General features: G+C 48.5%; 11 protein-coding genes across 11 annotated transcripts; 5 read left to right on the top strand and 6 right to left on the bottom strand.

The window, feature by feature from the left end:
* Positions 1 to 827: 827 nt before the first annotated feature.
* On the top strand, positions 828 to 2,092 carry BDW43DRAFT_321541 (putative thiol methyltransferase; the record flags this gene model as incomplete). The annotated part of the gene is made up of 2 exons (XM_032049353.1): positions 828 to 1,533; positions 1,736 to 2,092. The coding sequence occupies exons 1-2, from the start codon at positions 1,069 to 1,071 to the stop codon at positions 2,090 to 2,092; spliced, it is 822 nt and encodes a 273-aa protein (XP_031897069.1). The 5' UTR covers positions 828 to 1,068.
* A 488-nt stretch (positions 2,093 to 2,580) lies between these two features.
* On the bottom strand, positions 2,581 to 2,886 carry BDW43DRAFT_314105 (uncharacterized protein; the record flags this gene model as incomplete). The annotated part of the gene is made up of 3 exons (XM_032047733.1): positions 2,581 to 2,625; positions 2,679 to 2,744; positions 2,797 to 2,886. The coding sequence occupies 3 exons, from the start codon at positions 2,884 to 2,886 to the stop codon at positions 2,581 to 2,583; spliced, it is 201 nt and encodes a 66-aa protein (XP_031897070.1).
* A 2,045-nt stretch (positions 2,887 to 4,931) lies between these two features.
* On the bottom strand, positions 4,932 to 7,211 carry BDW43DRAFT_314106 (uncharacterized protein; the record flags this gene model as incomplete). Its single annotated transcript, XM_032047734.1, has 2 exons — positions 4,932 to 6,711; positions 6,769 to 7,211. The coding sequence occupies 2 exons, from the start codon at positions 7,209 to 7,211 to the stop codon at positions 4,932 to 4,934; spliced, it is 2,223 nt and encodes a 740-aa protein (XP_031897071.1).
* A 381-nt stretch (positions 7,212 to 7,592) lies between these two features.
* On the bottom strand, positions 7,593 to 10,098 carry BDW43DRAFT_285920 (Zn(II)2Cys6 transcription factor). Its single transcript, XM_032042995.1, has 4 exons — positions 10,012 to 10,098; positions 9,456 to 9,919; positions 8,694 to 9,394; positions 7,593 to 8,642 (listed from the first exon to the last, which is right to left on the bottom strand). The coding sequence occupies exons 2-4, from the start codon at positions 9,532 to 9,534 to the stop codon at positions 7,824 to 7,826; spliced, it is 1,599 nt and encodes a 532-aa protein (XP_031897072.1). The 5' UTR covers positions 9,535 to 9,919; positions 10,012 to 10,098; the 3' UTR covers positions 7,593 to 7,823.
* Positions 10,099 to 10,619: 521 nt separating this feature from the next.
* On the top strand, positions 10,620 to 12,781 carry BDW43DRAFT_314108 (major facilitator superfamily domain-containing protein; the record flags this gene model as incomplete). The annotated part of the gene is made up of 8 exons (XM_032047735.1): positions 10,620 to 10,698; positions 10,754 to 10,839; positions 10,924 to 10,994; positions 11,049 to 11,340; positions 11,403 to 11,474; positions 11,537 to 12,256; positions 12,317 to 12,421; positions 12,551 to 12,781. 8 exons carry the CDS (start codon positions 10,620 to 10,622, stop codon positions 12,779 to 12,781), a joined length of 1,656 nt encoding a protein of 551 aa, XP_031897073.1.
* A 443-nt stretch (positions 12,782 to 13,224) lies between these two features.
* On the top strand, positions 13,225 to 14,862 carry BDW43DRAFT_321544 (amidohydrolase; the record flags this gene model as incomplete). Its single annotated transcript, XM_032049354.1, has 1 exon — positions 13,225 to 14,862. The coding sequence occupies one exon, from the start codon at positions 13,225 to 13,227 to the stop codon at positions 14,860 to 14,862; it is 1,638 nt and encodes a 545-aa protein (XP_031897074.1).
* A 1,167-nt stretch (positions 14,863 to 16,029) lies between these two features.
* BDW43DRAFT_321547 (uncharacterized protein) lies at positions 16,030 to 17,151 on the bottom strand. The gene is made up of 3 exons (XM_032049355.1): positions 16,763 to 17,151; positions 16,431 to 16,701; positions 16,030 to 16,364 (listed from the first exon to the last, which is right to left on the bottom strand). Exons 1-3 carry the CDS (start codon positions 17,005 to 17,007, stop codon positions 16,122 to 16,124), a joined length of 759 nt encoding a protein of 252 aa, XP_031897075.1. The 5' UTR covers positions 17,008 to 17,151; the 3' UTR covers positions 16,030 to 16,121.
* Positions 17,152 to 17,897: 746 nt separating this feature from the next.
* BDW43DRAFT_302520 (uncharacterized protein) lies at positions 17,898 to 19,620 on the top strand (the record flags this gene model as incomplete). The annotated part of the gene is made up of 3 exons (XM_032045253.1): positions 17,898 to 17,957; positions 18,591 to 18,734; positions 18,796 to 19,620. 3 exons carry the CDS (start codon positions 17,898 to 17,900, stop codon positions 19,618 to 19,620), a joined length of 1,029 nt encoding a protein of 342 aa, XP_031897076.1.
* A 43-nt stretch (positions 19,621 to 19,663) lies between these two features.
* On the bottom strand, positions 19,664 to 20,617 carry BDW43DRAFT_167155 (copper homeostasis protein CutC). The gene is made up of 2 exons (XM_032038685.1): positions 20,439 to 20,617; positions 19,664 to 20,382 (listed from the first exon to the last, which is right to left on the bottom strand). Exons 1-2 carry the CDS (start codon positions 20,540 to 20,542, stop codon positions 19,707 to 19,709), a joined length of 780 nt encoding a protein of 259 aa, XP_031897077.1. The 5' UTR covers positions 20,543 to 20,617; the 3' UTR covers positions 19,664 to 19,706.
* An 892-nt stretch (positions 20,618 to 21,509) lies between these two features.
* Positions 21,510 to 23,006, top strand: BDW43DRAFT_285927 (uncharacterized protein). The gene has a single exon (XM_032042996.1). The coding sequence runs from the start codon at positions 21,542 to 21,544 to the stop codon at positions 22,871 to 22,873; it is 1,332 nt and encodes a 443-aa protein (XP_031897078.1). The 5' UTR covers positions 21,510 to 21,541; the 3' UTR covers positions 22,874 to 23,006.
* Positions 23,007 to 23,013: 7 nt separating this feature from the next.
* BDW43DRAFT_321549 (general substrate transporter) lies at positions 23,014 to 24,701 on the bottom strand (the record flags this gene model as incomplete). Its single annotated transcript, XM_032049356.1, has 2 exons — positions 23,014 to 24,151; positions 24,202 to 24,701. The coding sequence occupies 2 exons, from the start codon at positions 24,699 to 24,701 to the stop codon at positions 23,014 to 23,016; spliced, it is 1,638 nt and encodes a 545-aa protein (XP_031897079.1).
* Positions 24,702 to 24,875: the final 174 nt, after the last annotated feature.

A 24,875-nucleotide genomic window follows, 5' to 3' on the forward strand; every position in this document is an offset into this window, starting at 1 on the left:
AAAAAAAAAAAAAAAAAAAAAAAGGGAGAGAGAGAAAGAAAGAAGTAGAATGAAAAAAGAAAAAAGAAAGAAAAATTCAATTAAAACACAGTGGTACTACGTAGCTGAAGCAAACCAAGCCATCCCGATATTGTATACAAGAGTAACGATATCCGTAATAATCTCTATACAACTGATACAATTCTGGCGCCACAAGGCAAGCTTCAACACCTTTTCTATTGGACAAGAGCCATACTAGAGCGTACGATACCGCAGAAGACTGGCGGGTTGCCCTGTGCCCTACCAACGGCGATATCCAGTTACACAGCATATGTCTAATAGCCGCTCTTCCGTCAGATCAGATCTTTGATAGTAACATACCTCTCGCATCAGCTTCGTCATTCCAGCCACAGGCAAAAGGCCCACAATGTACTTAATGCAATATCTTGAAAGCAGTCTGTTACATATCTCATGTCGCTCTTCTCCTCTTACCTCTAAGCACTCGTCTGGTCAATCAGCCGCTTTTCTGAAAGGGTTAACTGGAGGAAATCTCCACCCTAGGCCTTTTTAACACCACGGGGCTAATGATGCTGGATGCAGTGTCGATGTACTATTAATTGAGGTTTAGGGTCGGTTTCGGCCGAAACAGATACAAGACCATTGCGGAGAAAGTTTCCGCAATGAGATGAGGTTTAGCGGATCGGGCTTGCATAGTGGGGTGAATTTTGTCATTTGGACAACCACGTTACATAGTTAGGCTTAGCTCTACTACTTTATGGTATAGTTCTTTTACCCTCGATGTTTCAAATGCTTTTGGATTCGAGCCCTTTCCTTTTATCTCTCAGAGGGCTTGTTGTAGTCTTCCCAACTTGCAGGTAATTTCTCATGGATACCTGACCACCCCTTGAAGGGTACTTATGCATAACCGGATGTAGCCGACATATCTAGACTCAATGCAACGCAATGCGTGTGACCAGTCTGAGCCTGAGCTGCAATTTATCACACGTGTTCATGCTCATTTCTGCTTTCTAGCACGCAATTATCGACCACTTGCTCTGGAGGTTCAAAAATAAGTACTTTACTACAGCGATGGACACATCTAGATTCTTTATCAACTACCAAGGAGAAAAGTACGTGGATGGCTGGGCTAATATCTGGAACTTGGGTGAATTCCAGATCTGGGATAAAGAATATCCCAACCCTGCAATGGAGGATGCATTGACCCAGCACCGATCTATTCTGGGTGGTCCTCTAATCGACGATGGTCAGGGGAATCTGCGCCGCAAAAAGGCGCTGGTCCCAGGGTGTGGAAGAGGCGTCGATGTGCTCCTCCTCGCAAGCTTTGGTTACGATGCCTACGGACTGGAATGCAGTGCGGTCGCTGTCAAGGAGTGCAAGCAGGAAGAAGCCCGAAACCACCACCGGTATCCGGCCCGGGACCTGGAGGTAGGCCTGGGGAGCGTTTTCTTCATTCAGGGCGATTTCTTCAAAGACGACTGGTTGCAGGAGCTCGGGTTGCCGCTGAACTGCTTTGAGTTGATTTACGACTATAGAGTAAGCGATACCCTCCTCGATCTGATTCTTGATATTCTTTTTCTGCAAATATGTATCGTTAAAACAAATTCTCGCTCGTTTTCGTGTTTGAAGGGGGAGGTAAGAAAGAAAGAAAGAAAGAAAGAAAGCTACTCTCCCGTAATTGGTTAACACAGACTTGGGATCAAGGGTTTCCATTAACCTGATACTGTTACAATCATAGTTTTTTTGCGCACTGAACCCATCAATGCGCCCAAAATGGGCGCTTCGACATACCCAACTTCTTGCCCCGTCGCCCCACAGTAATCTGATCTGCCTCGAGTACCCCAGAAACAAAGATCCTTTGTTACCTGGCTCGCCATGGGGGGTTTCATCGGAAATATATATGGAACACTTGAAACATCCCGGCGAAACAATCCCCTACGATGATTATGGCCGATGCAAAAGCGATCCTCTCCGGAAGCCAGGTGAACGGGCGCTCCAACGGGTTGCATATTGGCAGCCCGCGCGGACGCACGATATTGGAGTAGATAGGACAGGAGAAGTTCAGGACAGGATTTCAGTGTGGCGTCGAGAGTAGCGGGTGTTCCCGTTGCGCTGTATCCCAGAGCACCGCGACGACCTTGATGGCTCGGCAGCTATTTTCGGAAGCCTGTATATATGCCAATAACAAGCCATATAATTCTCCCTATCGAAATTATGATACTGGTTAAACGTTTTCAACTCTCATGAGCTAGACTATGGGATTTCCCAGGGACATCACTGAAGCGAAGTGGGCTAAGACCAGGTCCCAATACCCGGGAGTAAGGAGGTTTGCAGAGCTTCCATTAAGATATTTACTTTGTGATGCTGTTACGTGACCCAAAATCACCAGGACTTATTCTCGCCGCGTCTAGTGTCTATATAACCCTCGTAGCTGCAGCCGGTAGGTCTTAAGATGGCATGAAATGATTAAGATTAAAGATAATGCACTATTCTAGCCTTATATACACACTTCCCGAATAGCGAGCTCGAGATAACCTCTTCCCCCTCCCCTTTCAATCGATCTAGTCAGCCGATATGGAGCGCTTAGTTCTGGGCCTTGCAGACGCCCTGATCGGCCTTCTCGTCTTGCTGTACATTGGGTTAGTTACTATAGACCACTTCAATGGCAGTTAAGAACTTACCAAGCAGAACCCTCCGTCGCAGACACCCATGGTACCGTCCTTTTTGCAGGGAGCGCCGATAGGGATCTAGAATATTCTAAGCAACCTTTCAAGGATTTGGGTCGGAGCCTGAACATACGGTCTTCTGAACGCTACCACCACCCTGTTGCTGGGGAGCTGCAAGAGCAGTAGTAATGAGGGTGAAGGCGGCGAGGAAGGAGAATCTCATGTTTGCGTTGGTATAAGTGGAAACTTGGGATCGAATATAATGTCCTGTTTAATCGTTTGCTGGAGGCTCTTGTCTTAGAATTGCTGAAGAAAAGAACAGTCGAGCTCTCCTAGGTCCTTATATATCTTTATAAAAGCTCGATTAGATAAGAGCTGTTTCTATATATACTCGGTACGTTCATCTCGGCACTCCACCGTTGTGGAAGGGAGCTATGTGTGAAGCCAATAGTTTCCGAACCATTGGTATGATTTGCAGGGCTGTAACTCTATCAGGCATGTGAGGCATTAAGGTACGTGCAATCTCCACACAGGCAATAGTCTACATCTTTCATCTATCATCAAGTCGTCGTATAAAATCTCATATCATTACAGCTAATATTCAGGTGAAGGAGTCTGCAGGAAGATGAGTATGGCGCATACTCTTTAAACAGCCAGTCTATAGGCATGAAGTCCTTTCCCTACGGAGTACCCCATGCCTCCTCTGCCATAATTCCTGCTATCCGGTTTTACCGACAAGGCGAGTTTGAACGTGGAGTTGTTGTGGGTGTGTCTACTAACGTGGTAATGATATTCTCTCGGAAGCTCTTGGCAGTCGCAGATCTCAAGGCTACCTACCCCTGATGTTCTCATTCCACTATCAACATTTAGCTGACTGAGCGTAACACCTGGCTTGTGATTAGCGTGCTAATTCCGGAATTCCGTCCGTCCTTCCCCTCGGTCAGCCAAAGTCTGGGGTTGGCACAGGGGCTGAAATAGGGGGCCTTGATGTCTCTCTCGAACCACAACTCACAAAATCACATCCTGATAGCTAACCTCCTTTTTCCTCGTCCTAGCCTAAGACATAGATTACTTGACCTCCAATTAAGGGTTGTAATAACTAAGAAGCTTGTGAGTCCCATCGGAATATACTGAGACCGAGTTGAAGGGCGCGAAATTCTGCCCAGGAACCCACAGTGGGGTGACGATCACCATCTCCGTTTTGGGTAGGAAATGGCTCTAGAATCAACTTTTCCTCCAAGAACTAGTGTCTAAGTGGAGGGACTATTCTTATGGTGATGCTTTTTTGGTCCCCCGCTCCCTACGTAAGCCTGCGGCATTCTATAGACAACCCAGGATTAAATTAGGTAAACCAACTGATTCCGGCCCGAGCAACATTGATCTTTGCTATATTCAGGGTGAACACTGTGAGTCACCTCTTCTAAACTAAGCGCTGTGTAGAATATACATACGAACCTCTGAAAGCCGTTCGTTCCTCAACCACCGTATTCTTCCTAGATAATGTGAATGTCTATCTCTATCTCTTATAGGGAATGGCGAGATCACCCCGTCCGTCCGTAGACTTGAAGCAACACCGATATCATCGATACAAATTATGTAAAGTGAAGAGATGTACTCGTATTGTGACTTTATGCACATCCAGGGCATATCGCCCTTGGAAACAAAATGTATTCGATTCCGGAACCTCAGCCCAACCGTCAGTTTCCTCGTCGATCATCCATGACCAAGCTTCTTCTTTAGCGTGCTCTCAAAGGTCCAACTCAATTTTACGAAAAGTTTAAAATAAGCAGTTAGCACACGCATACAGGAACCTGGACGCCGCACATTATTGAAGAGTTAAAGCGCGGAAGGCGGAAAGCTGTGCCTGGTGTCCGTCGTTCACAACAGCTTGGTTTCTGAACTTATTCAGGAACACGCACTGTACTGTTGAGCGTAATACAGAGTATTTAGCCGTGCGAAACCTTCCTTTAATCCTTAGACTTTGGCTAATTCTACACTATGTCGTAGGAAGGAGAGTTAGATTTCTAGAGTGTCTCGATATTTGTGCCGTCATTGGTGACAGAAACTTCAGCTTTCGTGGTTCTGGAACTATGTTTCCCTTGAATGTCCTTAATAAGATCTTCAAGAGCCTCTCTAGTGAGCTGTTCCTAGTATTATGGAACTGCGTTGAAGGGCCCGCGCGAGACATTGCAGGAAGCTCCATCGTCCCTAGCCAGACTGTATATATCCATCTGGTGCGGTAACTTGCAGAGGAAACCCGAAGACATATCAAATGCACTCCGTCATGGCGTTTGTTCTGCTTGGCGATAATGATCTTTCTAGCACATGAGCAATTTCATCCAACAACTCGGTTGTAGGGCGCTTGGTGCGGAGTTCAACCTGCCGAGCGTAATACATGGCGTCGTCGCGGAAGGCTTGTAGGAAATCGATAGAGTCATCCGGCTTCTTCGTCCGGGCTACCATTTTCATCGTTGCCACATACGCCTTTAGTAAAGATAAATGTGCGTCGAAGTTTCTTGGAAGGTTATTGCTGAACTGCAGCTGCATTTCATCCGCTAGAAAATCCCTGAATGTTCGATGCGAAAGCCCAACACGAAAACGCAGGGCACGCTGGTCATTCCATCGTTGAGATACATGTAGAAGGCCTTTATACCTGCCATCGAGCTGTCTGCGGGCTTGATCCAATTGCTGCCGAGTCTCTCGCATACCGAGGGGCTTAGCGCCCTCTACGAGGGCGTAGTTTTCATCCTCAAGCTCACTTTCGACAAAGGTATACACCATCAGAGGGAGGGGCTCAGGAGCCGTCAAGGCGATCGTGAATATATGCGACACACAGGTCTCGTAGATTGGATCCAGCGATTCTAGCATGTATTCAAAGAACATGTTAAGATCGCCCGGGATCCTTCTTAGCCTTTTCTGTAGAAAGGACAAGGTGTCCCCATTAGATATCCCTTCACGAAGTAAGCGAACTACCAGAACCAGCCAGAGGAAGACACCCTGAGCCCTCTCCGCGATTTCAGTAACGAAAGCATGATAGCGCGAGTCTTTTTGTACTAGCGATTCCCATTCTGGGTGAAGACTGAATTCACTCTGTATGTACGCCTTCATGTCGTCTTGGGTGAGATTCTCGAGGTACAATTTATGGTCAGCTCGCGCCCCATAGGCGTCTTCAAACATACCCCATGGCCGACTTGACAGACATATTTTGATGTTTTCTGATTGAGCTAAAGAGTCGAACAGGTTGATAATCTCCAAATGATCGCCCGTATATTCGTCCAAACCGTCAATAAAGAAGCAGAACTTCGATGGGATAGTGGTTTGGCCAACAAGCGTGTTCAGTGCCTCAAGTAGGTCCTCTAAACACCATGCGCTGTCACCCTGCTGGTCGAATTTGACACCTTCCCATCTTGACAGGCATGTAACGCAAATCAGATCCGGGTGGTATCTAAATATGTCATAGAGAAGAGTTTGCAGTAGACCAGCCTGCGACTTTTGCATGGCGGTGCCTGCGCCGCAGAAAAAGTAGCTAGCGACAATCAACCTCTTATTCCCCGCCCATAACCTCAGACTGTCATGGGTCTCTGGATGAGTGGCTAAATATTTCATCACAGTCGACTTTCCCGATGCTGGTTTACCAGAGACCCAATATATGCCGCTATCTGACCGGAGCCAATTATGTATCCCTAGATTTGTTGAAGAGCCGGTGATAGTTCCTGTTTTTGTTTCAAATATCCAAGTGAAGGTCTTCTCATGGGCAGCTTTTATCCTCGTATGGCGGTCCTTCATCGCTCGAAAGTATAGTGTCCGAAGGAATCTTTGTACGTTGCTGGTGTACGATACGCTTTGCGCTAGGTCGGATATTGCAAAGACCAGATGAGCCAGTTGATGAGGTTCAATAGTAGTAGATGTGCCCATCCGCGCGCTAATTACCTGATCCCTAATTTCTCTGAGGCTGTTCGTAATATCCTTGAGCCGGCGGGTCTGTTTCATTTCCATCTGCTGATTCTGGTTCTTTAGCCTTTGTAGCTCATGTACTATACTGGATTGTCTATCTCCAGATTTTTCCAGTCAGCGCAATACACTGCATTATGGTGGGGTAATCTACCGTAGGATAATACTAAGTACGATTGTCATCTCCTTTCTGTACGCCTCCAGCCGTCCTTCTAGCATATCAATTTCTTTCTTCTTCCACACTACTCGCAAGGTTAGACGAAAAGAACCGGCGACACGGGGAGAATTGTGCTGGAGCTGTAATTCATTGACCACGGCGAGTAATTGTTCACATAGGGCTTGACAAGACTGCGCAGTGGTTTGAAGTCTCAGCTCCGGAACTGACATCGAACCATCGCTTGACCACTTCATTGCAAGTCGACTCGCGAGACCCCACCTCAGTCGGTGTAGCGTTGTGTATATTTCATTTAGACCGGTGGTTATAGGCAGTCCGTCGACTGGTTCGCCATTACCCAGGGACATTAACTTAAAGCTAAAGTCAAGGAACTGGAGAATGGCGCTGGAGAGGCTAAGTTCTGGAAGGATATCGACTTCCATGATTCATATCTTCATTCCCTAACTGCCCAGCCTAGAGAACGACCTGAGCCGCATTCTATGGAAAAGGTTATTCTGGGTGCGGATTTAAGGAAGAACAAGGTGGCTGAGATGAGAAGAGAAGAGCGCACGAGTTATGACAGGCTACGAAGAGCGGCCTTGGAAATTAAATAACGCGCGCAACTAGCGGGGTAAGGAATAGGCGCTCGTTCCAGATAGTTAAATTAGCCAAGAAAGTAGTTCCTCTTCTCTGTTGCTCTTAACGCGTGGCAGTCGAACTAGCTTTTATCGCTTCATGGATGTAGCTAGGGCATTCCACAACCACTGGCTACCAATCTGCGATATTTCGGGTGCAGGAAGAAGGTCCATTCGAAAGTGTTTGTTCGAAGACACGCATCATACGTTAATTAAAATTTCCGTTGCAGATTAAAGCAACGAGACTTGACTAAGTCTCCCTTTGGGGCCAAATTAACGGGGTAAATAATTGGCCGGCCGAGTTCTACCAACTAGGCAGTCAGATTATATACAGTAGTGAAAAAGTACAGCAAGCCATTTGTCGTAATATGACATGGCCCAAGATGGCCTCTACTTCATACATCGTGGTTTCATATCTGCTCATATCTGCCACAGTGAAGTCAGCATATCCACCAGCCGCCTCATCGTTCCATTTCTCGTCGCTTTCCAGAAGGCAACAGCCTTAGCCAAGAGACAAGTTCGCTGTGTGCTGTCAGTGGTATACGTTCCCAGAACTACCATCGGCCAACCGTAGTATTCGGCATAATAGTCTGCCAAGGGGTCAAGCTGGTTAACAAGGTACATGCCCTCACAGACTAATTCTGCCAAAGAGCTATCTGGGGTTAAGCTGTTCGTCATATGCCTTAGAAGTATCTTCGAGACAACAATATACAGCCTCGGACCTAGTAAAAGAGGTGTTCGGAAAGACGTAAATATGCGATCGTCTTCAGTGGAATGCACGACGTTATCCTCGGACAAGGGCTGTGGCTCCTTGAAATCTTCGCCTAGCTGAGAAAGAAGGTCTTGTAACTCATAACATCTTTCAATATCAACGCCTTCTGTGGAGGACCTCTCGTGCATTAGTGCGATCTCCCGGGCATATACAAACAGCTTGGGCGGCGCCCCAAGCACAGGCGACTCAGGATATATAGGGACCCTCCATCGGAACATTTTTTGGAGTCTACTCTCGGCTATTGAAAGAGCGGCCTCGACAGGCTCGGGCTGTTCCATCGTTTGTTGGAAGGGGATACTGGTCGTCGCATGGAATATAAAGGCCTCAAGCATGAGACGGGCTATGGCGGTGTCTGCTTCCGATCCAAACTCGGACGGTGAATTGTCATGTCGAAATTTTAGCTGAATCAATTGTGCCAAACCAAGGATATGAGCATCTACCCCCCTTGAGAGGCGTGGCTTTGATCTCTGGATCCTAGCATCAGTACCATTGGACCGCATATCGATATATATACGTACCTCATAGATGCACAACATGAGCGATGTTCTGATGATTGCAGTATTTTGTACATCTGACATACCGCTATCCAAGCTTTCGCGCAATCCAGCAATGGCTTTGACGTAATGAACGCGGGCGAGCTTCTGAAAGTGTTCTTGCGTATCTATATCGTCCACTGGTATTTCTGTACCACAGCAGGCTAGAAGCGAATGCATATAGAAGGGAGTACGTGTTGCGAGTGCTAAAGATTCCTGAAATGCGGACTCGATGACGGTATCATGGGCCAGTGGTCGAACCAGTTGGCGGAGAAACACCGCCTTTAGAAACTCAAATAAAGGAGCACTTGCAGGAGTTACGGCGGGAGACGGATGCATCGTCCATGGCGTAGAGTGGAGGATAACAGGGGCGCTATTATGCATAGTCAAGGTTCTGTCGCTATGGCTGCTTGGGCTAGCACAAGTCAACCGCAGGATTTCATTCCCGGTACCCAATGAGCCGGCTGCGCAGTCTGCCGTAAAATCATAATGGACAACATGCCAATCATTTCCCAAGCGTTGGGGTGCTCTTCCAGACTGATCACCTCTGTTGGGTGATGGACATGCTGTTGTTGGATACTTTTGAGTGCCGTGGGCGTTTACTGGCCATTCGCAGGGCAGCCATCTTCGGGCGCAGTTGGAGCATGTTCCTGGGGTCTCATCACATTTCTTCTTCCTCTTTCTGCCTGTGGGGTGGGTTAGTTTACAAGAGATTAAAGACGGAGGTATGAAGTGGAGAGTACCCACATGTGAGGCAGCCAGTTTTTGTCCTTAGATGCGCTGGTCGTCGACGGGGTGGACGGTAGTTCTTCGTTTGAGATGTCATTTCAGACAGTCTTGATTTGAACTCCAGGACTACTATACTAGGACATGACCTTCCCCATACCAGTGGAAATTAGGGCCTACCGATGCACATGACCTACTCAGAAGGAGCGTTCCACGGTAGGTAAGCGTAGAATGATATTGTTTTTGGGGTTAGACGACGCAAGGTTAGCTCTAGCGAAGACGATTCAGAGGCCGCTTAGCAATCTTGTCAGCGATAAACCGCTGGCAAATAGGCCTACTAATCCCGAGAGCTTGGCCCAATGGGGAATGTGTACCCTACAACGAATATAGTATATGTCCTGGTGTACGATGTAGTGGCAACAAGGTTTTCAAACCGATGCTCAGTATTCTCACGATACGGTCAATTGCCGTGGCGAATCCACTATCTGATAAGGCATCAGCATTCTGATTCAATGACACACTATCGCCAAGTGCTTATCATTTGTGGAGAGAGATTTGGTTGTGGGGTGGAACGCACTCGAGTCGTGGTTTGCGGGGTTCAACTCAAGGATCGATAGTATAGTCGAAGAGATACCGTCTGTTGGCGAGATCAAGAGGCGTTGAGCAAGAGATGGAGGTTTGAATTCGTGATAGATTTGCTCTTTTGCTGCGGAGAACCGACCATGTCATAGGCATTGCCATTGGCCAATCCAGCCGAGGAGGACCCATTCTGGCCATTTCAACCAATGGCAACACTTTGCGCCATTCTCTCCGTATCGGGAAATTTATATGGAGTTCAAACAGTCCTACACACCATCCTTCATTATTCTACTAAATGGGCTGTACGGATATCTTGTATGGATTGTTGAATTAACTATCTACTACAGTTTCTTGAATTTTCTTATACTACACAAAGCATAACGCATTATATATATACCATGGCACTCGCTCTTGGGGTGTCTGTGGATGGATATTATACCTTGACTCAATCTAAACCTAAACGAATCTACCACGGCGAATGTTGTCAAAGACCCCTATCTCTTGGATTACTGGTTTCTCAGTCTCGACACTGATCTTCCCTTTCATCGTTCATCTTTAATTTACCTGGAATCCTTCAAAGGGAAAGTAACCAGTTCCCTAGTCTCGATGACAGAGTCATTTGGCGTAAGACAGGATAATGAGAGAAGGCCGTCAACACCGCCTGGAACGGTGTACTTTGGAGAAGGTAGATATCCAAGGTGCCCTTGTTAATATGTGGAGCTAACTGTGGGATCTTCAAGGACGTATTGATCTCGATGGAGCCGAAGATGGTGACGGTCATATCATTCTCCAGCCGCGACCATCCAACGACCCTAATGAGCCGTTGGTAAGCTTTCCCTGATGGCCGTCTTTTATAATTACTCCCTGGCATATTGAAATGGCAGACCTGCTAACCATGACTACTGCATAGAACTGGCCGACGTATCAAAAGGCGATCAACCTTTCAATTGCATGCCTGTTTACCTTGATGGTTTTCGCAACGTATGTAACTTCTAGTTATTATATAGCCTTCACTGGATGTTGACGGATAGCCAGCCTTGATGTTGGGACCGTTATCTGGCCCTCTCTGACAGCTGAGCTCGGATACAGATCGAAGTATCTTAATGACAGCTACGCAGCTGGATTGGCAGGTCTTGCCATCGGTTGTATCTTCTTCATTCCTGCAGCTGTTCTATTCGGAAGGAAGCCCGTGTATATCTTTGCTTCTTTGGCAATGGTATTGGTCAATATTGGCCAAGCTTTATTCCAGACACGAGTCCAATATATCGTCCTACAGGTTTTGGCAGGGCTCGCTGGCTCTGTCAATGATACCATCGTTCAGATGACTGTAAGTGAGGTTTTGCCAGTACTGTTTGTCTATCTTTGACTTTAACACGAATGAGGTGGTAGATTGTGGATCTCTTCTTCGTCCACCAGCGAGCAACCATGAATGGTATTTATTCCACAACGGTGGTCATCGGCGTAAGTCTGGCTAGACTGTCATAAATACCCGTTTCTCCTGAAGCTAACTACCATTCCTGTAGACATACCTCAGCCTGATTCCAGCGGGATATATAATCAAAAGTCAAGGGTGGCGTTGGGTATGGTGGTGGTGTGCTATTCTTAACGCATTAGTTCTGCTGTTGATAATCTTCGCTTACGAGGAGACTAAATATGGGAAGCCCACAGGGAACTGCTATGTTGGCGAAGACCCCCGGGCGATGGTACCACCACAGGAAAAGCATCCTGAAACACCTGCCACCCACGAGAGCAAAGACGCAATGCCACCCAGCAATGGCATAGTCCCATCCATGATTGAGGAAGAACTGACCCCCAAACGGAAGACATATTACGAGCGAATGACCACTTTTGGACCCACCGCCAACGTCACCTTGGAGGTATATTGGCAACATATGTGGCGCCCATTCCTCCTGCTGTTTCGCATTCCTGCAGTGCCTTTCGCTGGGATGCAGTATTCCTTGATGATGTGCTGGGTGGCCATCCTGGCCATGACACAGCCTATTCTGTTCGCAGCTCCTCCCTACAACTTCTCATCAGTAGGTGTGGGGAACATCAACATCGCACCATTTTTGGGTGCCGTCATAGGGTCTATTTATGGCGGTCCGCTTAACGACTACTACGTCGTGTACATGGCTCGGCGACGAGCTGGAATCTATGACCCGGAGCTAAGATTGCATATGCTTCTCGCCCCGCTGATCATTTGTCCGCTGGGTCTCTTCCTTTATGGAACTAGCATTGCCAATGTGTGTTTCGCAAATTTCTCGCAGAGGACCAAATCACTCGCTAACGGAAAATTCCTTTAGGAGCAACCATTCATAATCCCGTTGGTTGGATCCACGTTTGTCGGCTTTGGGATCGGATCCGTAACTTCGATTATCCTGCCGTACTTTGGAGATTCCTATCGTGAGGTATGCATTGACTTTTTCTTCATTCTCTTTTCTAGATTTCTTTCCTTTTTCTTTCCTTTTTCTTTCCCTTGTTCGGTTTACATACCCTTCTCCAGTTTTCTTCTGGATGTCGTTGTTGACCTTTCTCAGCTTGTCGCCGAAGGCCTTGTGGTCATCACAATCATCCGTAATGTGGTCTCAACAGCCATATCATTTGTTGTGAATCCCTGGATGAGCGGGCTCGGTGTTCAGAATATGTTCATTAGTGCGGGATGCTTGTGTTTTGGCACCATGATATTCGTGATTCCTATGATTATCTGGGGCCGCAAGGCACGCAGCAAGACCACTGACTTCTATTTGAGTGTTGTGGCACGAGGTTGAGGATGGTGGCTTGTATCTATGTACATTATGCCACTATAGCAAATATCAATGAACAGCGGTAGTTATTGTCCTCGTGCAGTTATATTATAGTAATAGAGACGGCTCCTATAAGCTGAGCGTCGAGTGTATTGAGTGCAGCACTAAAGTGCCCATACGCACAATGAGCTATCATGCGCTTCGCATGTCTCGCTTATAGATGCTCTCTTCAGTATCTTCAAAAAGCTCTCTGAACCTTTATGAAACAACATGCCAAGACGACATACCGGCGGGAAGCGTCGGCTGCATAGACCAATAGCGTCACTTTGCGCAGACACCCTCGAGTACAACGAGTACAACAGGGCACATAAATCCCTCCTACTCCCCTTTACACAAGACACATACAGTACATCAACACAACACGTTGTCTAGAATACTACCAGTTCAAAGCCATTAAATACCCCACAATGGCCTCCACAATCTTCGCCAATGCCCGCATCTTTACCCCAACCACCAACAACCCATCCGGGTACGAATTCCACCAAACAATGCTCATAAACAGAGACCAAATCCAATACGTCGGATCCCCAAGCCACGACGCAATCAAACAAGCCAAAGCCTCTGGCGCCCATGAAATCGACCTACAAAACAAGATCGTGGTCCCAGGTTTCATAGACAGCCACATGCACATCATCGACTTCGCTCTATCACAGCGCAAGCTAAATCTCCTCTCATGTAAATCACTAGATGAGATACGACAAGCCATCAAATCTTTCGCGAAAGCTCATCCCACCGAGCCCCGGATTGTCTGCAAGGGCTGGATCCAGTCTACCACCGGTGGACAGGCGTTGGCGAGTATGTTGGATGATCTGGATCCGAGGCCGATGTATATCCATGCCAATGATATGCATTCAGGGTGGTGCAATACTGCTGCATTAGAGGAGTTGGGGGCTGCGAAGTTGGCAGATCCACCTGGTGGGACGATTCATCGGGATGCAAATGGGAGGCCGTCGGGGTTGTTGAGTGAGATGGCTCATTTGGGGATTGTGCCGCAGTTTTTGACCAAGGTAACTCCGTTGGAGGATAAACTGGCTGCATTAGATGAGGCGGCGGAGGCCTATACGGCCGCTGGGTATACGGGGATGATTGATATGGGGATGGATGAGGTTGAGTGGGAGGTGTTGAGGACGTGGCGTCAGCGTCGTGGTGAGAGCTTTCCGTTTCATATCGCAGCGCATTGGGTCATTCCGTATAACCAGGACCGGAATGTGGTGTTTGGTGTTGTTGATCAAGCGATCGCGATGCATCGGGAATATAATCAGACTACCTCCCCGGCTTTCTGTGTTATGGGGATTAAATTGATGTGCGATGGTGTTGTTGACGGATGTACGGCCGCATTGACAGATCCGTACAATGGCTCGGAGAACCCAGTTGATCCTATCTGGCCGACGGATCTTCTTCAAGCGGTCGTTAAGAAGGCTGATGCGGCCGGGTTGCAGATCGCTATCCATGCGATTGGAGATAAAGCCGTTAAGAACGCTATCGATGCCCTGTCTCAAGCACAGCCAGGGCGTCGCCATCGCGTCGAGCATCTCGAGCTAACATCTCCTGAGGATGCAAAGCGCCTTGGGCAATTGGGCATCACGGCATCGGTTCAACCAGTGCATTCGGACCCTGCTCTGTTCCGTGCGTGGCCGGAGCTGATCGGAAAGCATCGCTGTAGCCGCGCATTTGCCTACCGTGAGTTCCTCGATGGCGGCGCCCCAATTGCCTTTGGAACAGACTCACCAACGGCGGCTCATCCGGCCTTGCCTAATCTATACAATGCCACGACACGAAAGTCGGCTATCGAGCCCGAGTGTACGGAAACGGTCAACCCTCACTTTGTACTGCCGTTAGCTGCCGCTGTCAGTGCGGCCACGACAGGGGCAGCCTATTCACGCTGGGCGGAATCATGGACAGGGTGTTTGAAGGCTGGGCTGAGTGCGGATTTCGTAGTCCTGGATATGGATTGGGAAGCGGAGAGCTTACTCAAGGCCAAAGTAGAGCAAACATGGGCTCGAGGACGAAAGACATTTCATGCAAGTGCAGACCCCAGACAATGATGAGCTGGTATCTCATCGAAGCACGTACTCTATTCAGATACAACCTAAGTCTAAGTAAAAACATATTATAGCAAACCCTTTGACATTCTGACCCTTCCACTAATGCTTTTCAAACGTCTATCACGCTTATATTCAACTATTCTATCTGTAGTCACGCAAGGAGACTGGGTTATGTTAGTCAAGCGCTTGATTTGGCTTATCATTTACCATATGAACCTACCAAGGAGATTCCCTTCATCCACCTTACCTCGCCTGTACATTCGTCTCCTGTCGGCGCTGCTCTTGGGACGTTCGTGCGTCCCGCATGACAGGGTGTGGTTGTTGCTCATGCGCGGATTGATTAGAGGCTGACTGTTGCTTTGCCTTTTGCGATTTGCGGATGAAGAGTGGCAGTAGGAGACACATAGTAGCTACTATCGATTGCCCAAGGAGGGATGATGAAAAGAGATAGAGAGAGAGAGAGAGAGAGAGCAGCAAGTTGAGGAAATCACCAGGAATTATGAAACGCTGTAGATACGATGCTGTTGTGAATCCCCTAGATGCCGCAATATATAAGCTTCTTGAAATGATTTGAATGGTCAATTAGACCTATTAACTTGGTGTTTTCTTCTACCACCTCAGGTATTTATAGTCAAAGTAGACCTGAAAACGTTTTCGTTTCGAATGAACTGTAACTTCTCTTTCCGGCAACCGCTCCATCTCACAGATTATCAGCATTGAGCTATGTCTTACGCTAATTACGCAGTTGAAGGCTTAGCAGAAGGTGGAGCAAAGGGCGTCAGCACGAGTGGACTCGGACCTTTCCCAATGCGGTAACCAATTCGGTATGCCCCCTCCAACATGGTCTGTATATGCAAAGAGTGTAGCCTACAGCGTAAAGCTGAAGTTAGTCAGTGATATCCTACTGTATACATTCACTCCAATTAATGTGCTTGTAATCAGTGTTAACTCGCAGGACATCGTCCTGACCAACATAGAAGATTCCTATGGTTGTGGAATCGAGTAGAGAAGACAAATAACAATTTGGAGAAAATAATTGATACATAAAAGCTTCACTTTCTCCTAGAAATATAGGCAGTGTAGTTATATATTGAGAGAGGCTATTTAATACAGAAATGTGGTATATTATATTCCCATGTTAATTAAAGTCATAAGTCTAAAACGCCCGGAATGCAAATAATAATGGGTATCACGAAGCCCCTCGCACGAAGCCTGCAAATCTATACGGGTTTCATATACGCTACAATACATACGCTCTCTCAAGCTGACATCGTCTCCCGCTTCTCCCCTACGTTCTGATGGGCCCGAATATTCCTAGTCGAAAGTCCAGCAAAGAGCAGCGACAGCACAGCAAGTACTTCAGGAAGGAAGATTAGCACGACACGGACCGCCATCGTGCCAAACACAGAACTGAGATCCTTTCTCTGCGTGCATACAGCGACGACGTTGGAGATAACGCGAACGCCGGTGAAGATGAGGGCAGCGAAAGCGCCGTACATCAGCTAATCAATTCCCACACGCGTTAGCGATCCGGAAATGCAACTATAAAGCTGTAAAAGTTCACATACCTTGGTACCGTCCTTGTAGCCCGGGGCGCTTTTCCGATGCTGAGACGGATGAAGCGAGAGCAGCGCCCATATGACTATCAATACCCAAACGGCGACAATCAAACCCGCTCCCACCTTCCAGTGTGAGAGGTCTTTGGGCAGCGCTTGACCCTGGTAGACTTTCAATGACCCTCCGATGCTGAGGCCGAGGCCAGCGCCCATCACACTCGTAACAACAATGATCGCAATGCGGCCGAGGAGCACATTGTGCTCTGGATGGCGATAGTATCGACTGTTGACGGTCAAATTGTGTTGGGAGCTTACATATATTCGGATGGAGGATATATACGTACGCCTCGTGTACCAGCCCGTCAACCGCCAACAGCAACGGGGATAGTCCGACCGCAGTAATGACGTTCGCAGCGATACTAGTACTATCGCTTATGCCTATACCACCTCCGACTATCCGGATAATACAGAAGACGAGAATGTTGTTCCAAGGCAACCAGCCGATCCATCGATGCGACCAGTAAACATACAACACTATGGGGGTGAAGAAGATGTAAATAGCAAGGTCGGCTGGGAAGATGCCGTTCATGGTTGTTCGATAAGTTTGTATGCCCGTTTATGGCGGGAGAGATCTTGCAAGAGAGGGCTCGAATTGAAGCGGGTATGGTTCAATAGCAAGAAAGCCTTTAGTTGAGAGGATAACGCAAGATATAATCGAGTGCTTGATATGTACAGTACAAGTCTTAAGAGGGAGAACAGGACCATTTATCTATTCGGTCTTCCAGGTTGTCATCTCTGCAGTCAGGGCTGTATACTTTTCCTTTTTGGGCATGTAGCGCGTTGGGCTGAACTAGATTGATACGATGTGGCTCAGCGAGCGCTTCAAGACGGGTCCACTATTTTTTGTTCTTCGATTTACACCCTATTTAGAATATACGAGACGAGTTATTCTATATTTGCTCTTTACTGTCTACCGGTCGTAAGTCTCTCTAGGGCTGTAATATCTCAGTGCATCTCATGTTAACTGCAAGCAGTTCTGGGAACTCTCGGCCGAAGTTGTTGCAGCTAAATAAAAGGGTAACATAAGGAAAACACATAGCAATCATGAAGTAAAAGCGGCAGGCTCCCACTAGTGAATCAGATTGGTTTAAGTTATGGCGTTAGGGCCAGAAGTTGAGGAGAAATCTGACCGATCGGCAATTCCCAGGAACCTCTAGACAAAGGCTCAGCAGACTGTTGTGGCAGTGACTCAACCCGAGTTGAGCGATAGGCAACAGAGAAAGGCTTGTTTGAGGCCCACTAAACCCGATGGAGTATATAATTCGGAGCCAGCCCTCGTCGAATGAAGCCTTTTGGCCCCCTTCTTGGCACTGGTCGAGTCTTTCCATTCTCCCCACTACTACTTTTACTACCACTACCAACATTACTCTTTCCGGTAACCAACTCGTGGCCTTCTGCCCCCCTGATATTCGCACCTCAATGGTCTACCGAGGGAAGCCAAGTCCCGCTTGCGAACCTTGCCGCACTAGACGCCTTAAGGTGTGTGGCTGGTCACTCCATATCAACCTATCACAAATATAACTAATTCGGTACAGTGCGATCAGCGGCGACCGTCCTGTTCGCAATGCATCCGCGCCAAACGAGAATGCTTGGGGTACCGCGATGTCACTGCTCTCAGTTTTTATGATCAGAGCAACGAGATAATAGGCAAGGCTCGTCTCACAAAGGCGACGTCGAAGGCACTGTCATGCCAGCGTCCCATGGCCAAGAGCCACCGACAGTCGTCACCTGTGGTGTTCCCATCTCTCACATTTTCAGTGAACGACCAAGCCACAGGGTTTGTCTTTTCTCACTATGTCAGGAGTGCTAAACATACCAGAGGCCACCTTGACTTTCTTCCAAGCCTTCTCCAGACGGATTCAAGCCCCGCCGTCACAGCATGCATGAGTGCCGTGGGGCTCGCATCCCTGGCCAACATTCATATGTCCCCGGAGTTAATGTTAGCTGCACGTCAAGAGTATAGTGTTGCCCTGGCCGAGACTAGTGCAGCCCTACGCGACCAGGAAGCCGCCACCAGTGATTCAACCTTGGCAGCGGTCGAATTACTGAGTATGTATGAGGTGAGTAATCACTCGAAATTGACTGGTCGCTCTCACCTGACAGCCAGCGTAGATCGTGGCGTGCCAGGGTCCACCTCTCATAGGGCGCTGGTTGAACCATATAGAAGGAGGCGTGAAGCTGATTGAGCTGCGCGGGGCCGATCAGCTAAATCGTCAAGCCGGGTTAGAGCTTTTTACGCAGCTCCGACTGCAAATTGTACGTGGCGTGTATAGTCAAAAGCATTCAGCGGCGATGGGCTAATGTCATGCGACGACAGGCATTGGGTAACATATATAAAAAAGCCAAAACTCCGTCATGGCTCCTGGACTTGTCCCGAGAAGCCCTAAAGTACCGCGGGGATACCGGAGACCAAGTACTCGACTACTTCTTTCGCATACTGGTCGAAGTCGGTAATCTGGTCGCAGCGATTAGAGAAAACACTTATGATCATTCGGCCACGGTTCTTCGTAGTGCTCTCAATCTCGATGCGGAGTTGATTACATGGGCGATGAGCATCGACCCGAGATGGAAATACACCGTCGTCGAGGTGAAGAAGACCGACGATGAGGACCATAGGCTCCATCCCATCTACGGCGATCATTATCATGTTTATCCCAACATGATGGTGAGCATGGTTTGGAACAATTATCGCTTCACGCGCATCATTCTTCATGAGGTCATTCCATTCCTCTGCAGCCGTCAATCGCAGGAATTGGGAAGGGCACCTACGCACGGGCCGAGCGAGGCACACAGTGCAGCCATCACCCAGCAATTGGCGGAGGATATATGTGCCAGTGTGCCATACCATTTAGGCAAGGCCGGCTCATCGGATGGCTCAACTCTGGGCATTCCGTTTGCTGGGGGCGTACTTCGCTTAATGTGGCCTTTGTTTATCGCATCGGATTGCCAAGGTTCATCGCCGGAGATGCGGGCATGGATCGCGCAGTGTCTCGACAAAATTGGACATGGCGTTGGGATCAATATGGCACTGACCATGGCTCAGATCCTTCGGGATGATATGCATCTAAACTGGATGTCTGAGGGAGAACCTAGTATAGTGAAACGATGCCGAGAGCCATACATTTTGCGTAACGCGTCATGAATGAGTAGATATATCATCCATCACCATATACTTGTTTAGATTACATCACGGTTGTTATGTACATATACGGGCTGGGAATCAAATCTTCATTTTGCCTTGTCAAGGACAGCCCTTAACGCTTCTACTTCATCATGACTGACCGTTTCCGCCGATGATAGAGCAAGGGCTGCAGAATGGAATGCGGGAGCGCGTATTCTCTCTTGCAGTATTCCAAGGTTGGCCGCTCTAACGCCTCCGCCCACAATGATCTGAGGCAATCGATCGTCACTTTTCACGCGTGCCTCTAGTCGCTCAAGCCGGGCGTGTACCAGGCTTTCCAACTGATCAACGCATTCAATCGCAGTACTACCCGATGGCCCTCCACTGGTCAAGATCGAAGTAAACCCGCATTCCACGATATCCTTCAGTGTCGCATCCCACTGCGACTCTGGAATCAGGTCGAACGCGCGATGGAAGGTGCACGGCTTGCCTTTTGCCAGCTTAACCAATTCTTTGTTTCTCGCGACATCAATTACTGGGGTAGCTTCCCCTGATCCTTCCTGTATTGCAGAATTCAGAATCCCGAACACGTAGCCATCTGCCCCTCGCTCATCGAGCATGGAGATTGTACACTTCATGGCTTTGAAATCTGCATCGCTATAATAGAAGCTCTCCGCATGCGGCCTGATCATCACGTAGACCGGGATAGAGAGTTTGCATTTTAATGTGGCCAGAGCCTCAGGGTATGGAGACAAACCGCCCGATGCATAGTCCCGACATAGCCTTGGGAGTATTAATTAATGCGAGATGTTTAACGGCTCTTCGACAGAAATACTCACTCGATTCGATCGGCACCCGCTTGGGCAGCAATTACGGCCGACTCCATGTTGAAGCAAGCAATCTCCAACAACGGCTTAGATGCGCACTTATTGGCTAATGTCATGATTATTTCGTCTATGAAAGGTTATTGTGGTCTATGAATCGTCCCGTATCGTTTTCGTGATGCCAGAAAATAGACTCGAAAGTGTTGCCTTGGTGCCTCGGGCAACGTTCCCACGCTATTCCTCTTCAGGCACCGAAGGACAAATGCTGTTCCGTTCCGGTGATACCGATCAATCTCCAGCCTACGTCCTCAGACATATCATAACCTCCTTTCTTCAATCGCTATAGTGAGCTGTCGCTGTAGAGCCTAATAGCTCTATGTAGATTTGAGTGATTTAATTTATGAACTAGAAAATCCCAATACAATTGTTGGTGGGTATAATGATTGTCTCCAATGTTCATGATGCATATTTTGACCCAGTCCTCTATATAAAGCTTTGGCGATGTACACATCATCTCTAAAAATAGCTGTCCTCGACTAAAAACAAAGATCCTGTTATAGGGACACACCATGGTATTGACGAATTAATCTGCTGGGACGATTATACTAACTACGCATGTAACCCATGTACCAGCAGGTTCCTAGTAGTAAGGACGCATCCAAGAGCTAGGCAACTTGTGATAGAAACAAGAAAGGTAAGAGGAACAATGGAATTAATGTGAACTCTTGACATATAGTGAGGTACCTATATAACGGGACTGAGGTTGTGTTGCCCAGCTTAGATTTGAACGATCATTGCGGGGTTGGTTAAATGACTGCTGCCGGGGAGCTGATATTGAAACACCAACAACATCTTGTACCCTTCAAGTCTCGCTATACAAAAAGGTTTCTTTCTACTTTAGTTTTCAAACAATCATGGTCAAACGCCCCGTCATTGCAATTGCTGGATTAGCCTGCGAAACGTCCACCTTCACCCCCTCACGTACCCGCGCGCCCGCATTCCACCCCCGCCGCGGGAAGGAAGTCATCGACAAATACACATTCCTCCACCCAAGCACACCACTAAGCAACGCCGCAGAATGGCACGGCACCCTAATCGGCCACGCCTTGCCTGGGGGCATGGTGACGCGAGACGCCTTCGAGGATTTAGCAGGAGAGATTGTGAGGCGCATACGCGACATTACGGACTCGACGGTCGTTCACGGGCTGTGGTTCGACATTCACGGCGCCATGTGCGTGGAGGGAATTGAGGATGCTGAACTTGAACTCCTACGGCGGGTTAGGACTGTTATCGGCCCCGAAGTCATCGTATCAGCGTCGTTTGACCTTCACGGTAACGTTTCACTCCAGCTCGCCCATGAGCTAGATCTTCTCACTTGTTATCGGACGGCTCCGCATGTGGACGAGTCGGAGACAAAAGAACGGGCGTGTCGTAATCTGGTCGATCTTCTTGTTGAGTCTTCTAATCTCGCTGGGAGACTGGTGCGGCCTCTTAAAGCGTGGATCCCCGTGCCTATCTTGCTACCCGGGGAGCAAACGTCGACGCGCATTGAGCCGGCTAAAAGTCTCTATGAGGCTGTGCCTGAAGTTGAGGCCCAGCCGGGAGTCATCGATTCGGCAATATGGGTTGGATATCCGTGGGCCGACGAGCCCCGGAACCGTGGAGTAGTTGTTGTCACCGGACGAGACGAGAAGACAGTGGCAGCCGGCGCAGAGCGACTTGCAAAGAAGTTCTGGGACTCGCGGGGGGATTTCAAATTTGTTGCGGAAACGGGCTCGTTCGCGGAATGTATCGACCGTGCGTTGGCGTCAGGAGTCCGGCCTTTCTTTATCTCGGACTCTGGTGATAACCCCACCGCGGGAGGTTCTGGTGATGTGACCTGGGGGCTTACACGGTTGCTTGATCGATCGGAGTTCAAGGACGCCTCGGGCCCTAAGGTTATATATGCTAGCCTTCCGGGGCCGCAGGCTGTCCAGAAAATGGTCCGGGCGGGAATCGGTGCTACTGTAACTGTTACTGCTGGGGCGGAGGTAGACAATATCCACGCCGGTCCGATTACTATGACCGGACGCGTGCATTCTATCAAGCATGGCGATAAAGACGCTGTAATTGAGGCGGTCCTTCAAGTTGGGAGTGTGCTTGCGATCCTCACCCAACTGCGCAAACCTTATCACCACGAACGCGACTTTACCGATCTCAATCTCAATCCCCGTGCTACGGATATAGTCATTGTCAAGATTGGGTACTTGGAGCCGGAGCTTTTTGATATGGCTATAGATTGGATGTTAGCATTGACCCCTGGCGGGGTGAACCAAGATATTAAGCGGCTTGGGCATAAACGAATCCACCGTCCGATGTGGCCGTTTGATACAACCTTCCCAGAACCGCCGGACTTGACGGCACGGATGATACCACGTTCCGATGAACCATTGACTGGGCCTGATGAGTGACGGGATCCATGTACTGGGGCTTTTGTAATGGGCATAGGTTGAAGAGGGACACGATTAGCATTAATCTTGAATGGCGTATATGTTGTAGGTCACAGCTTAAGCCAAAATTCGCAAAGAAGTGTTACATTCTTGATGTATCATCATACACATAATGGGCTTTCCTTTGCCCGATCCTTGATAGCTACATTCTCCGCATAAGGGTCCACATAGAATTTCTTGAATCTCCTCGTAGGTACACGCGCCGCGAACATAATATCTAATTCCTCGAAAGACCTACCCTTCGTCTCAGGAAGTCGGAAGTACCCCCAAACGAAGGTCATGAATGCAAAAGCAAACCAGAAGAACCCCGTCTTACCTCGCCAGTCCCAAGCAGCTGGGTTCATCATGTACGGTTCGATAACATCACCCACCGTTATTGCGATGTAATACGCATTGCGCGCGAGGCAGATTGTCTTGGAACGCAGTCGCGTAGACGACACCTCGGGGGCTATACTCCAGCCCATCGGTCCTACTGTCAAACTGAAGGTAAACAGCCAGACGATGCAAAGTGCGGATTGAGCCCACACGACACTGTTATTCGACTTGGCTAGCGTTAGAAAGCCGATGATGAGAAGGTAACTAGACATCAGTCCCATACCGCCGAGGTACATTGCTCGACGGCCGAGATTCTTCATCAAGAACCACGAAAGAATCGTTCCGACGAAGGCAACTGTCGCCCCGCCTAGGCCGAGTTTGTATGCGTCGGCCGGACTCATTCCCGCTTGCTCGAAGAAGTAGGTCCCCGTATAGGCAAACTGGCTGCCGGCGAGCACTTGGCCGGTGAAACTCATGCAGCTTATTTCTGTTCGCCGGAGATTGCTGCCGCGGAAGCAATCCCAGTAGGAGCTACCGGCTTCGATCTCCCGCTCGATTCCGTTCGTATGAATCATCATCGCTACGGTCTGTCTTGCTTTGGGCTTTTCCTCTCCACTAGTTAGGCGCTGTACAGTCCACAAGGCGTTATCGTACTGCCCATTGCGGACCTGCCACCAGGGAGACTCCGGCATGAGGAACCCGATAAAAAGAAGCGATACTGGCCAAATCCACTGCACTGCATACGGGATGCGATAGGACCACTGGTCATCGCTAGTTAGGAGACTCTGCAGCACACCAGCACTAATAAGCTGGCCAATGGCAAAACACATGTTCGTATACGCCGTAAGATAAGAGCGCAAAGCCATGGGCAATAACTCCGAAGAATACGCCGGCCCAATCGTGGCAAAAATACCCCACGGAATACTATCCCACAGTTAAAACATTGGTTCTCTATCGTATCTTGGAGTACTCACCCACAAAGTACCTGCCCAGCCACCTGTAATCCCACGGTATGCCCAAAAAACGATACAGAGATAAACGCACACATAACCAACATGGCAGCCGTAAACACTTTCTTGAACCCAAAGTACTTAACCAAATATCCGTTCAAGGATGCCCCGATAATGCACCCAGCGGTTCCACCTGCTCCGAGAGCCGATTGCCACGACTGCGGGACCTGGTAGCCGTCGCCATGCTCGACTCCGAACTGTTTCTGGAAGGCTGGATATCCATAGAAACTGCCGATGAGGTTCGTGTCGTAGCCTTCCATGATGATCGACATGGAGACCGTGAGCGACCAGACTACGGCCCAGGGGTAGGATCGCAGGGCCTGGCGGGCGGTCATGTTATGCTCGTTTATATTGGCTGCTTGGGCTTCTTCGAGTGTTGTTTCCCAGGCATCTTGTGTTTCTGGTTCCCCGTGCTGGTCTTCAATGTGGGCTGATGCCGCTATGTTGGTCTTTCTGCCTGTCATGGTATATGAAGACATAAAGGGAGAAAATAGCTGAATTGAAATTGTACTCCAGTGCAAACTCGAAGATATCCAAACAACCATGAAGTGCGGGAAAACAACAAGATATATCTACAGCACTCAGCAGCGCCATAGTTCTCCTACGAGGTTTCTCAAGGCTAATTATCGCTGCCGTTG

The sequence above is a fragment of the Aspergillus alliaceus genome, assembly GCF_009176365.1.
Source record: "Aspergillus alliaceus strain CBS 536.65 unplaced genomic scaffold BDW43scaffold_44, whole genome shotgun sequence".
Classification (NCBI taxonomy): Eukaryota; Fungi; Ascomycota; class Eurotiomycetes; order Eurotiales; family Aspergillaceae; genus Aspergillus; species Aspergillus alliaceus.